This window comes from Microtus oregoni, unplaced genomic scaffold (assembly GCF_018167655.1).
Source record: "Microtus oregoni isolate MIOR12 unplaced genomic scaffold, Mior012 000002F_ref0000024, whole genome shotgun sequence".
Classification (NCBI taxonomy): Eukaryota; Metazoa; Chordata; class Mammalia; order Rodentia; family Cricetidae; genus Microtus; species Microtus oregoni.
This window is the reverse complement of record NW_024543061.1, coordinates 31,000,222-31,013,574: the sequence shown is the minus strand read 5'-3', so window position 1 is coordinate 31,013,574 and position 13,353 is coordinate 31,000,222. Positions and strand designations below refer to the sequence as shown.

At 45.4% G+C, this 13,353-nt stretch overlaps 1 protein-coding gene across 1 annotated transcript in view; it reads right to left on the bottom strand.

Moving 5' to 3' along the window:
• Positions 1-201: 201 nt before the first annotated feature.
• The window catches only part of Txnrd3 (thioredoxin reductase 3), a 35,642-nt gene continuing 22,490 nt past the window's right edge, over positions 202-13,353 (bottom strand). The window contains exons 10-16 of the mRNA XM_041637376.1: positions 12,337-12,429; positions 6,535-6,611; positions 5,926-6,082; positions 3,565-3,672; positions 2,695-2,790; positions 1,529-1,663; positions 202-681 (exon numbers count right to left, since the gene is read on the bottom strand). Coding sequence (XP_041493310.1) covers positions 619-681; positions 1,529-1,663; positions 2,695-2,790; positions 3,565-3,672; positions 5,926-6,082; positions 6,535-6,611; positions 12,337-12,429 — 729 coding nt within the window. The 3' untranslated portion in view covers positions 202-618. The remainder of the gene's footprint in view (positions 682-1,528; positions 1,664-2,694; positions 2,791-3,564; positions 3,673-5,925; positions 6,083-6,534; positions 6,612-12,336; positions 12,430-13,353) is intronic.

The window sequence follows — 13,353 nt, the reverse complement described above, 5'->3', positions numbered from 1 at the left end:
TTTACATTAAGTCAGAGGGTGGAGGTAGTCACTAGCTAACTAAAATTAACCACAGAGGTCTTGGAGAGCTGAGGAAGTAGTAAGGCAGGGATGAGAGGGGATCTCAGCCCTTTCAGGTTGAGGAACAGAAGAGAGAGTAGGTCACTGGAGGCTTCTCTGTAGCTTCTCTGAACATTCAGGTTCTTACCCCGATATCTGACTCCCAATTTTTATTGATATAGAATAATTAGATAAACACTTCACAAGTCCACACTGAGAAATACAGTATCATCATGGAAACAAAGCGAGAGTCAAACACTGGCGACTGGGAAAAGGGATGGGCTCACTGTGCCATCCTAGGCCTCGTGGGGGAAAGAAGGGGTGGGCTCACTGTGCTGTTCAAGGCCTCGTGGTGGGAAGTCAAGTCTGACTGGCACGAGTCGGCCTTAGCTCACCTCCATGGGTTCCGAACCAAGGCGTCAAGGATGCAGCCTGGCTGCTGCATGCCGTCAGCAAAGACTACAGATGCTGCTGTTGCTGGTCCTCCGCCACCTTCTCATCTCTGTGCCAGGAGAAATCCTGGCACATGGGCACAGAGTGAGAGTGTGACAGGGAAGCCCAACAACAGCAGGACTAGCCTCAGCAGCCTTTCTGAGTAATCTCCAGCCCTGAGGACTTCGTGATCTCCAGCGTTGTAAACACCTGCAAGGAAGAGGACAACACACAGCAATGTCCCTGCTCTAAAAGGATATGCACCAGCGGCGCTGAGTGAACAAATTAAAACAGGTTGCTAATATAAGATATATTAGAATTTTAAAACTCTGACAATGTGTTTCATAATTGTTTGTAAAGCTAGCCTACTTGAAGCCCATTGAAAGCATCTCACTGGAATTTGGAGAGACTCTCGGTGGGTACAGGGTTAGAAAGATGCTTGGTTGATAAAGTTACCCATGCAAGTGTGAGGATCCAAGTTCAAGTCCCAATCCCCACATTGAGTGTGCTGGCATAAGCTTGTAAAATCTCCACACGATGGAGGCAGAAATAGTTGCATTCTGGGTCTTACCGGCCGGCCAGCCTAGTGCTGGCACATGCTTGTAAAATCTCTGTGCCTGGGCCGGGCAGCGGTGGTGCACGCCTTTAATCCCAGCACTCGGGAGGCAGAGGCAGGCGGATTTCTGTGAGTTCGAGACCAGCCTGGTCTACAAGAGCTAGTTCCAGGACAGGCTCCAAAACCACAGAGAAACCCTGTCTCAGAAAACAACAACAACAACAAAAAAATCTCTGTGCCATGGAGGCAGAGATAGGTATATCCCAGGTCTTGCTGGCCAGCCATCCTAGCCTATTGGCAAGCTTCAGGCTAGTGTGACACCCTGTCTCCAAAAGAGGTAAACAGTACCTAAGGTATGGTACTGTCCCACACATGCGCACATGTACGCTCACACACACACACACACACACACACATGCACGCATGCTCTCTCTCACACACATACACCTGTGCACACACACACAGACACTCATGAACACACACACACCCTCCTGTTCCTTACCTCACCACATGTGGGATGGATTCCAATGGTATTATTCAGTAGCTGCTTCGTAAGCCCACATTTCATTGCAGCTGCAAATCCCTGTGTTATTTCACCAGCATTTGGCCCCAGAAGGTGAAATCCCACCACACGCTCCTTTAACACAGGGCAGAACAGAGAATTCCCATAAGCCTAGGGTCAGAACGTAAATCCACTCCCTGCTGTTCACAGCTAAGACATACAGGGTCTCCCACAGGAAAGGAACTAGCAGAGAACAGCCCCTCAAAGGTCTTGTCCATGGAGGTGGTAAAGTATGGTTAGAACTAACTCACACACTAACTTACCATCACACCCAAGTTTGTGGGTAGGATGTGACTTCTGGATAACGCTGAGACGGGGCCACACAAACCCTGCACATATAAACTAAAGGCCTGCACTAGAGTACCCAAGGCATCAGATCGTACTAGAGGAGGGTTCGAGGGCCCAGTGACTAGCTGCCTGCTCCTGACACTAGGCAGAGCTTGGGAACGGCCAGTAGAGGCTGCCAGCACGGTGGTGGGTGTCCAGTCTACAGTGAGCCACAAGCTGTCCACTACAAGACTGGTCATCGTATTCTGGCCTCCATGAAGACAGATGAAGGGAGTGTGTAGGCAGATGACAGAGCCAGTCACAGGAGACATCTCAGCTCCATCAGCACCTGCCTGTTACCCTCTGTGAATGCCTCTCCTCGGCACTCCACACATACCATACCGCCACACAACTGTACACCATGCACAGCGCTGGATGGTGGCCACGGTGTTAACACTCACAGTTTTAAACCATCAGGGTTAAACTGTCGGCTCTGGGTGGCCAGCTTCTCACTGCCTGACAGACACAGTTGAGCCGGGAATCAGCTCCTGCCTCAGCCTCTGCAAACAGCTGAGAGAGCATTCCTGTCCCAGTTCCATCTTTAAAGATGTCATAAAAACCCAACTGCAAGAATCCAAGCTACATTTTAAAACCACAGTGGGTGAGGCCTGGGAAGCAACCTGGGGTAGAGAGTGTGAGGTTTGGGGAGCAGCCTGGCTAGAGTGTATATGGCTTGGGGAGCAGCCCAGGTAGAGGATGTGCTTCACTCAAATGAGGCCCAGGGAAAATGGAGTCGAACAGAGAAGAGCAGAAACCACAGCATCCAGGCATCTACATACATTGTCGAATTTGTTGCAGATTATCTTTGCATAACAGGTATTGTTGTCTCTGCCAGCGACTGTCCACTCCAGAGGCCAGAACAAGGTGTGGTACACCTGGACCAAAGGGAGAGGCTGACATTAGCATGCATGGAACCCACTCCTGGATATGCTCTTTAGTCCCCTAAGGTGGGGACAACAACATCCTGCAGCACCTGAAGCCCGAGACCCCACCTGGCCCGTTGATAGCCGCACTGGAGCCAGGCTCCCGAAACGCCAGCAACACGTCACTTTGGCTTTGTGCAGCCATTCGTCAGAAAGAGAAACTGCCTCCTGCTAGCAAAAGTCCATCTTCAAGCATTTAGAATGCTGTTGGCCCAAGGTACCACACCAGTTGCCATATGGGCTGAGAAGTGGACAATGAGACCCCATTGAGTGGTGTGTTTGCCCAAACTTAGAAGATCAGAAGACACAGAACCATTCTGCCTTCCAAGACAAAGCACAACACCTGGGCTACTGAGCCCAGCAGAGCACCCCCACCCTGCTCAGACAGCCAGGTCTCTAGCATCTCCTCTGAGTGACTGCACACAGGGTGAGGGCCTTTCCTACCTGTATCTCCACAGTTTTAATTCACACCCCTACTGTCTCTGCACACAGGGTCAGGGCCTTTCCTACCTGTATCTCCACAGTTTTAATTCACACCCCTACTGTCCTCTCACCAAAGCTCTGTCCTTTTGATCACACAAAAGTAAGGGAGACAGAGTTTAGATTCACTTCAAATTCTCCCAAATAGGAGGATGATTTCTCTAACATTGGCATGAAATGGACTTGCAAAGCTACAGCATAAAAAGTGGCTTCAAGGAAAGATGGTTGATCATAAAGGATTCTTACTTCCAGATTCTCTTTTTTATACACTTCGATGGCTTTCTCTTCAGACAGCCCACAGCAGCCATATTCCAGAGGTGTGAACACCGTGGTTGGGATGTTAACATAGTCACACTGGAAGAGAAACATGCAACACTCCTATGACTTGTTTCCCAGCAAGTTTCTACAGCATGGGTTCATAAAAGGCAGTGGGCTGTGTCAGATCAAAGCTGGTTACAAGAGCCAACCGATGGAAGACTGGAGGAGTTGAAATGTGCTGGTGAGTGTGTAAGTGAGTGTGCCCAAAATATACTTATTATTTCATTCTCTGTGTGGATAGTTTCTTGAAAGTATGGTTGTAAACCACATGTGTGTCAGATGCCTACAAAGGCCAGATGAGAGCATTGGATCCCCTGGAACTGGAGTTGCAAACAGTTGTGAGTTACCATGTGGGTGCTAGGAATTAAACCTGGGTACTCTTCAAGAGTTATATGTGCTCTTAACCACTGAGCCCACTCCCCATCCCTTGTCTATGCATGTTTTTATGTATATAAATATGTGGATAGGTGTGTACATGCATGCATACATGTATATGTATGTGTGCGTGCATGCCTGTGTGTGTGTGTGTGTGTGTGTGTGTGTGTGTGTGTGTGTGTGTGTGTAGAGGCCCAAGGTTGATGCCAGGAATCGTCTTCCATAACTCTTCCACCTTATCAAATGAAGCAGGGTCTCTTAGTCAAACCCAGAGCTGGCTATTACAGCTAGTCTTATTAGCCAGCTTGCTCTAGGGATCCCATCCCCACTTTCCAAGGCTGGAATTACAAGTGAGCCACCACACATAGGTTTTGAGGGGTCCCAACTGTGGTCCTTACACTTGGTGGCAAGTATTTAACCACTGTCCCATCTCCCCACTTTGCTGAAATTCTGTTGAGTTCTCAAGACAGCATCCGAACTGAAGCCAGAAGGGTCGATATGGTACTTGGTGACACAAGCACCAACAGCTAGAGACAAATTAGACTGATGTCTACCCCTTCAAAAAGACTCAGAGAACAGAAAAGCCTACTAGCTAGAGTTATTTCAAGGGGAGAATGGGCTGAGCAGCACAATTCAAGAGACCTGAGCACCTAGGTGAGAGGTTCATGCAGGAGCTACCTCAGTACATTTGCTGTCTGGTGTCTTTGTAAATGGAGCTGGGGGACATATGGCCTTCTACCTTCCCCATGGCATATCCCAAGTACACCGAGAGGACATGCAAACTCACGAAAGTAGAGTCACCACCCGTCACCTGCTAGCCCAGCCACGGTATCCAGTACTATTGACAGAGCAGAGCTTTCCAACCAAGGAAGAGACCCCATGAGGACACAAACCTCGAGTTAGTCATTATCTGATGATACACCTACTAGAAAAGCTCATTGCCTCCTCTGTGGAATTACCCAGATCCCAAATATCTCATTAAGGAATACCAAGACAAGAAACCACACTGTCGAGAGTAGCAGTTTTCATCTTGTAAAAGATGAAATTGAAATCACAAGTGAATGGGACTTACCAAGCAGGCAGTGTAAAAGGCTAGCCCCCTGCTCAGGAGGGGACACTCTCTGTTGTCAGCGGCAGCAGGCCACTTATGAAACCTGTTTCCAGTTCATCAGATAATTCAGGCATCTTTCCCTGCCCTAGGGCAACTGGCTCACAGCACCCTGACACATAACCACATCTGTGGGCTGTCGTCTGCGGGCTATCTGAGTCCACCCATCTGGGAAGTCCTGGAACTGGACCCACAGTAAACTTTCACTATCACAGAACAGCCCAAGGATGTAAAAAACACAAGTTTTATCAACTCTTTAATCGCTAGTAACTTAACTGCAAATTATCCCTAAGAACTCTTATTTAGAAAATGAGTCAATGAGTGTTATTTGTACTAATTGTGAAATCCTAATTTTGATCAAGATACTATCTCAGGGCTGTGGATGAAGCTCAGTGGTAAAACACTTACTTAGCATTCATGAGACCCAGACTTCAGCTTCAAACACACACACACACACACACACACACACACACACACACACAGATATACACACATACACATATAAATACACACACGCAGACATGCACAAAAATAGACACACATAAACACTCACCCTTACACAGAAGATATATACACATTCACACAAAGCAGGGAAGGAGGAGGAAGGATGGAGAGAGATACACACACAGAGAAACATGCATACACACATAATAAGCATACAAACACATATAGAGAGACACATACACACACATATACAAAGGCATAAGCACAGACACACGAAGAACAGACACATAAAGAGACACAGAGACATATACCCAGACACACATCGATACAAACACACAGGTCAATCGTAGAAAAAAGCTTACCTTTTCCAAAGAGGCCCCAAAGAGTCTTCTGGCTAGCAGCTTGCCTGCCTGTATGGCAACAGGCGTGAGCTCTGGTTTGCCCTCCAGTATGTCCCCAATAGCATATACATGAGGAACGTTGGTCTGTTCCACATCATTTACTGGTATTTTGCCACTCCTGGTAGAGTGAAGAGGAAAGCACACTGAATATCTGGACTTCTGACTGGTACCATGAAGATCAGCAACACGGAAGCTTCCACAGCCTGGGCACCGAGGTGTCCAGTGACCTAGAAGACATCAGCTCAGCCCGTGCTTCCTGCAGGTCTGAAGCTTTCACTTTCCCCACAACCTTCAGGGCTCCAGAAGTTCTCTTTGACTCATGAAAGACATCAAATTACACTCTAAATTACAGACAGTGGGAGAACATATTTCTATGAATATGTTTCTGGATTGCCACTGATTACATGAGTTCTTTAATGTGCTAGGAGTCCCTACTGGCTGATCCAGAAATTAATACCAGTTGGCATCATCAGTTGGTGAGAAATTTGAGGCATCAGAATGCTCTATCTTAGCAAGTTACAGAGTCTTATGGGGTTTTGTGCAGGAACAGAGCCACGACCCTACACTTACTTCTCATTGATTTTGACCCCGATCTTCTCCAGCCCTATTTTCCTTGTACAGGAGTCACGACCAATTGCTAACAAAACCTGCATTTAGAGAAGAGACCAGAGGCATAAATTATCCCCATGAGAATGACAAGGGATACACCACTAGAGATGCTGGAGGCATTAAAAGGATAATGATGAAATATTATAAGCAGCCTGTATCTGTGAATTTGATGGAATCCTTGAAAGACATGGCTTAGCAACAGCCTCTGTTTCTTCTCGGTGCCTGTGATAAAATAGCCCAGCAAAGACCTCTTAAAGGAGCCACAGTTCACAGTGGGGAAGTCAAGGCTTCAGGCTCACAGCAACTGGTCACAGCACATCCACAATCAGAAACAGTGAAGGATGCAGAGGCTGCTCAGCTCTCTTTCGTGATTTATACAGGGCAAGGTGCCAGCCATGGAATGGCACAGTCCACAGTGAGCAAGTCTTTCCATCTCAATTAACACAGTCAAGATAATCCCCCAAGTATGGCCAGAGATCCATCTCCTGGGTAATTCTGGAGTCCGTCTAGCCTTAACCATAACACCAATTCCACACAGGAAGCCCACATAAGCTTGTGAGTTGTGACCTCTCCAAGCCTACACGTTTCTGTACTAGCCCAGAGTATCTCAGTCTGTGACAGGATTTGGAGACAGGGAAGGATTTGGTGATAACTAAAGAAAAATGAGGTCCTGAGTCCTTACTATGCTTAGACAAATGCTTTCTAAAGGCTCTTGTGTTAAAGAGTTGATCCCAGCCTGTGGTGCCCACAGGAGCTGGGGAGCCATTGAGAAGTGGAGTCTATGGAGAGGAAGTGAGGTCACTAGGAGCAGGCCTTCTCAGGGGATTGTGGGACCTCGGCCCTGTCTCATGCTCCTTTCACTCATATGCCATGCCTTGCCTTAAACCCAAAGCACACACAGGGAACTGTGTCAACAGCCATGCAATGTCTAGCCCAATTATAGATACACACAGCACCAGTGGCCCTAGAAATGCCACCTAGACATACCATGCTAGGCACTGAGGAGCAAATGCCACAGTATGATAGTGCGATATGAAGTCTGTGGTGACAGAACCAAGCAGGGTGACTGGGGACCAGGAAGGACATGTCCCACTGCTCTAAAGAGTGTACCTGTTTCAGCACATGCATGTGCCAAAAATGATCAGTGATACATCAGGACTGATCATCTAACTGTAAGCTATATATGAGCAACTGTATAGCAGTATGTTGGAAATCTTAGTTGAAATGGACTAATTCCTAAAAGAACTAATAAATCAAAAGGAACTATTTCTTTTTAAAAAATGTGTTCACACATTCCCCTAGACAATTTAAATTTAGATGGTTCATTCTATCAGTAAATTCCATAAGCACAAAAATCCAATCCTAATATTATGTAAGATGTGGGGGACACACTATCAATGTCTTTCATGAACCAGAATAATCTTGACAGTTAAGCCTAAAATGTTTAAGATGTAAAAGACAATTATAAGCCAAAGCCTGGTGTGACAACACACACAGTTATCCCAGCACTTAGGAGACCAAAGCAGGATGACCACTGAGTTTAAGGCCAACCTGAACTACATAATGAGTTTAAAGACAGCCTTGTCTGTTTAGTGAGAGACTGACCCAAAAAGACACACAAATGCATATACACACAAACACCCACGTGTACACACACCCTCATATACCACACGTGTGCTATACACCAACATGACTTATAACTATAGATATTTAAATTCTAAACAATTAATTTGAAATCATTGAACTGAGTCGATAGAATCCAAAGTTAGCTGATGATTAGGAAGTCACTCAACACCTTGACAGGTTTAAAAGAAACCAGTGCTTCCCAATAGCTGCAGAAATAGTTACAACCAAACATCTGTGCTTAATTTTAAAATAAAGAAACAAAACAAGGTGAGCGAAAGGAAGAAACACTTAGCAAACAAAAAACAGAATGGCCTCGATTGCCCACAGCGCATCGTGGGGAGTTTCACTCTTTCAAACCCGCCTTTTGCTACAGAGAACAAGGCAAGCCACAAGCTGGCACCCTGCACATAAATCTTGCACTGGGGTCCTGGCTAGAATGTTGTTCTAGGCGGCCTTCTGTGGCTTTGATAAACACTGGCCAACCAACTTGGGAGGAAAGCATTAATTCCTACTTACACTTCCAGGTCATAGTTCACCATTCTGGGAAGTCGGGGCAGGAATTCAAACAGGAGCAGAGGCAGAAACCACAGAGGAAGCTGCTCCCTGGTCCCTGTTCAGTCTGCTTTCATGTTTCTTCCTGCCTGGGGCAGCACAGTGTGTGTGGAGGGTGGCCCTTCCACTTCAATCAGGAAAACAACCAAGGACAGGACCACACACCAGCCTAATAGAGAAGAGTCCTCCATTCCTCTGTTGAGGTCCCTTCTTCCTGGATGTCTCTAGTCTGAGTCAAGTTGACAAAACTAACCATCGCTTACAGCTGATAGGAGACAAAACTGCTCTTCTTGCCAGAGAATATGACTGTACACACAGAAAATCCAAAGCAATGTAAGGAAAGGGTTCAGGAAAGAGTTACACAAATAATTTAAAAACCTCACAAAATTAGCATTTTTATACAGCAGGCACAGTAAAAAAGACAAAAAGAAATCTATAGCTCACAACTCCAGCTTCCTTACCAGAGGCCAGGCTGGTCCTAGAGACCCCAGGCAAGACACTATGTACAACCAGCTCACACTCCCTAAAGCTGGCTCACAACCCCAGACTGTTCCCCCTTCTCTGGATTCCATATTCCGACCCACTACCTCAGCAGAAAGCTTCTGCTGTGCTAGAGGCCATGCCCTATTAGGGAGCCCAGAGACGAGGCAGGTACCCGTAACTCCAGAGGCCACATAGCTACTTGGAACCACAGAGGCAAAGATGGCACCGAAAACCCAGAGGTTTTCCAGAGTGTAAAAACATCAGCGGAGACACTATTGAACTTGAAAACTTGCCAGCCACCAGAACTCTTGAACAATTAGACTAGAAAACCAGAGAGGATACAGAAACTAAGGAACGAAATACCTATCTAATAAAGAGAAACTCAGGGATCAACATCTAGACATATAATCACCCCAAACCCAGAGCCTAAATGCCAGTGTAGTCGACAACAGAAAGGGCAATATGGCACCACCAGCGTCCAGCTATCCTATGACAGCAAGACCTGAACATTCCAGCACAGATGAAGTACACAACTGAAGAAAACAACCTTATAACAACTTTATAAAGATGACAGAGGTCCTTAAAGAGAAAATGAAAACAATTCATTAAAGAAATCGAGGAAAAGACAAAGAATGGAGGAAATCAATAAATTCCTTAAAGAATGCCAAGAAAATCAAGAAAAATAAATAAACAGGCAAAGGAAACTGTTCAAGATCTGAAAATAAAATAGAATCAATAAAGAAAACACAAACTGAGGATATTCTAGAAATGGAAAATCTGGGTAAGCGAACAGATGCATCACCAAAAGAGAGTAGGAGATGGAAGAGAGACTCTCAGGCACTGAAGGAAAATAAAGAGAGAGATTCATCAGTCAAAGAAAATGATAAGTCGGGCTGGAGAGATGGCTCAGAGGTTAGGAGTACTGACTGCTCTTCCAGAGGTCCTGAGTTCGATTCCCAGCAACCAAAGGGTGGCTCACAACCATCAGTAATGAGATCTGGTGCCCTCTTCTGGTCTGAAGGCATACATACAGGAAGAACCCTGTATACATAATTAATAAATAAGTCTTTAAAAAAATTAAAAAAAAAGAAGAAAATGGTAAGTCTAAAAAAATCCTAACACAAAACATCCAGGAAATCTGGGACACTGTGAAAAGACCAAATCTAAGACAATAGGAATAGAAGAAGGGAAGAATTCCAGCACAAGGCCCAGAAAAATATATTCAACAAAATTAAAGGATAAAAATTTCCTAACCTAAGGAAGGACATGTCTATAAACATACAAGAAGCTAACAGAACACCAATTAGGTTGGATTAGAAAAGAAAGTCCCCGTACCACATAAAAATCAGAACACTAAACACAAGAACAAAGAAAGAATATTAAGAGTTGCAAGCAGAAAAGACCAAATCACATATAAAGGCAGACCTACTAGAATTACTCCTGACTTCTCAGTGGAGACTCTAAAATCTAGAAGGGCCTGGAGAGATGTCTTTAAGAGACCATGAATGTCAACCCAGACTACTACATCAAGCAAAACTTTTAAACACCATACATAGAGAAAACAAGATATTTCGTGACAAAGATAAATTTAAACAATATCTATCCACAAATCTAGCCCTACAGAAGGAATTAGAGGGAAAACTCCAACCCAAGGGGTTAACTACACCTACAAAAACATAAGGCAATAATAAATCAAACATAGGCAAATGCCAAAGAGGGAGAAACACACATACCACAACCAACAACAACAGCATAACAGGAACATCATCAGTCACTAATATCTCTCAATATCAATAGACTCAATTCCCTAATAAAAAGACACAGGCTAACAGAATGGATAGAAAAACAGGATCCGTCCTTCTGCTGCATATAAGGAACGCACCTCAGCCGGGCACTGGTGGCACACACCTTTAATCCCAGCACTTAGGAGGCAGATCTCTGTGAGTTTAGGGCCAGCTTGGCCTACAAGAGCTAGTTCCAGGACAGGCTCTCTGCTCATGTTAGGTTGTGTACCTTGGTCTTATGAAACTCCTAACAGAGGGAGCAGGGGCTGTCTCTGACTCTGTTACCTGCTTTGGGGAACCATTCTTCCTACTGGTTGCCTCATCCAGCCTCAATAGAGAGGAGGTGCCTAGCCTTACTGCAACTTGATATATCATGACTGGTTGATACCCAAAGGAGGCCTGCCCTTTTCTGAAGAGAAAGACGGAGTAATAGAGGGAGAAAAAACAGGTTGGGGGAGGGACTGGGAGGAGAGGAGGGAGGGAGCAGAAAATGTCATCAGGCTGGGAAAATACTAATTAATTACAAACTGGAAAAATGTATACAATGACAATTTTACACACACACATACATACACACAAACACACACAACACAAAGAAACTACTTGTGACCATATAATACACAACACCTAGGAACAAAGACATTTTCTAAAACCCTAGGCGACCTCTGCTGGAGACACTAAGATCTCAGCTCCAAGACTGAAGTACCATGTTCCTGGACCACTAAACACATCAATAGCCACCATCTGTACACACCATGTGACACTAAGCAAAGCCTTAGTTGGTGAGTGTCTTCTGGCTTAGGCATGCACTCTTAATTTGCTTGTTCCTCCCTACACTCATGTTTAATTTTTCAATATTTATATAATTCACACAAGGAAAGATTACATAGCAGTTGTACAGTTTCTATTAAGACTGTAACTGAGAGACCCTCTGGCACCTCAGTCTCTCGGGTCATTCACACTGGTTCAAGAATTGGGAACTCTTTGTCTTTGAAAGAGAAAGCTTGCTTTATTTGTTTATAAAATACACTTGATCTTTACCAGAAAAATTTCCACATAAATTTATATATGAAATATCTTATTTTCCAGAATTAGAGACCAGTGAAGCTTGGATGTTGACTTCCAGAGCTCTGTGGACAGTCACGCATGTGTACACTTCACCAGAGAATTCTTTACACGTCACTGAACATGAGTGTCATGGCAGCCCCCTGATGATAGCTGCTGTCTCCTCTTACAAAGAACTGGAAACAATAAATCTAGTGTCATTTCCCAGCACCTTCCTCCACCCTTTGCAAGAACACTCACCACACACACTCACCGTGTTGTATGTCCCTTCAACTGTTTCCGGTCCTTCTGTAGACTTAGCCACGACTTTCAATACTCCAGGTGAGCCTTTTTCCATTTGTTGAACCTAGTAAGAACACACGAGGTACTGGCTCTAACATGACAGAGAACACGCTAACCATAGGATACGCATGTATGGGCGTGCTTACAGGGTGATGAGCACATGTGTGTTTGAGCACAACAGAGATCTCTGGACTAAGCAGGGAAAGAAAATATCCATGTTCTACATTTTGCAGTTAGAACAAAATCGAGGATTCACTGAGACTGGAGCCCTCACCAAAAAAAAAAAAAAAAAAAGGAACAGAGAGAGGGAGGCTTCCAGGTGTTGACTTACTAAGTGGTTCCACTGGGTGAGTCAGGAAGATTAGCAGGGGTCTAAGTGGGAAGCACAGTACTTGGATGTCACTTGTCACATCTGAAGTGCACTGCTGCCTATGGCCTTTCTGAATGAGCGTGGGGCTCAGGAGCGACACCTAACGGAAGCTGTTAATATGAGTGCCCTGTGCACTCACACAAAACTTACAGCTACCGGCCACAGAAATCATTCATGAAACGTACAGGGCGGTGAAGAAAGATGCAGACAAAAACAAATGGGCACCAGAATCTGCTGGCTGAGCAGATTGGATGGGGAGGCACAGGCTGGGGCCTCATCAGCCAGAACAGCGAGCACTTGGCAGAGGAGACATGACGCTGTGTGCAGCAGAGAGGCCTGTCATGTATGGGCACAGATATGACCACTGGGATTCCTGAAAAGCAGCTTTAAAAGGAGCAAAAAATGGGTGTGAAACAGTCAACAAATCAGAGTTGGTGCGCAGAGGATGTTTGCAAAGGAAAGGAACGATGGGGACTCAGTCAGGAGGCACGCAGAGCCACTTTGTCTGAGGACGAAAGCTGACTGAGAAGACAGAAGACTGATGATGTCACAGCCTTGAGAGGATCACAGGGAAAGAAGGGATAGTTGGGGTGGGTATGTTTGCAGACCTGGGGTAGA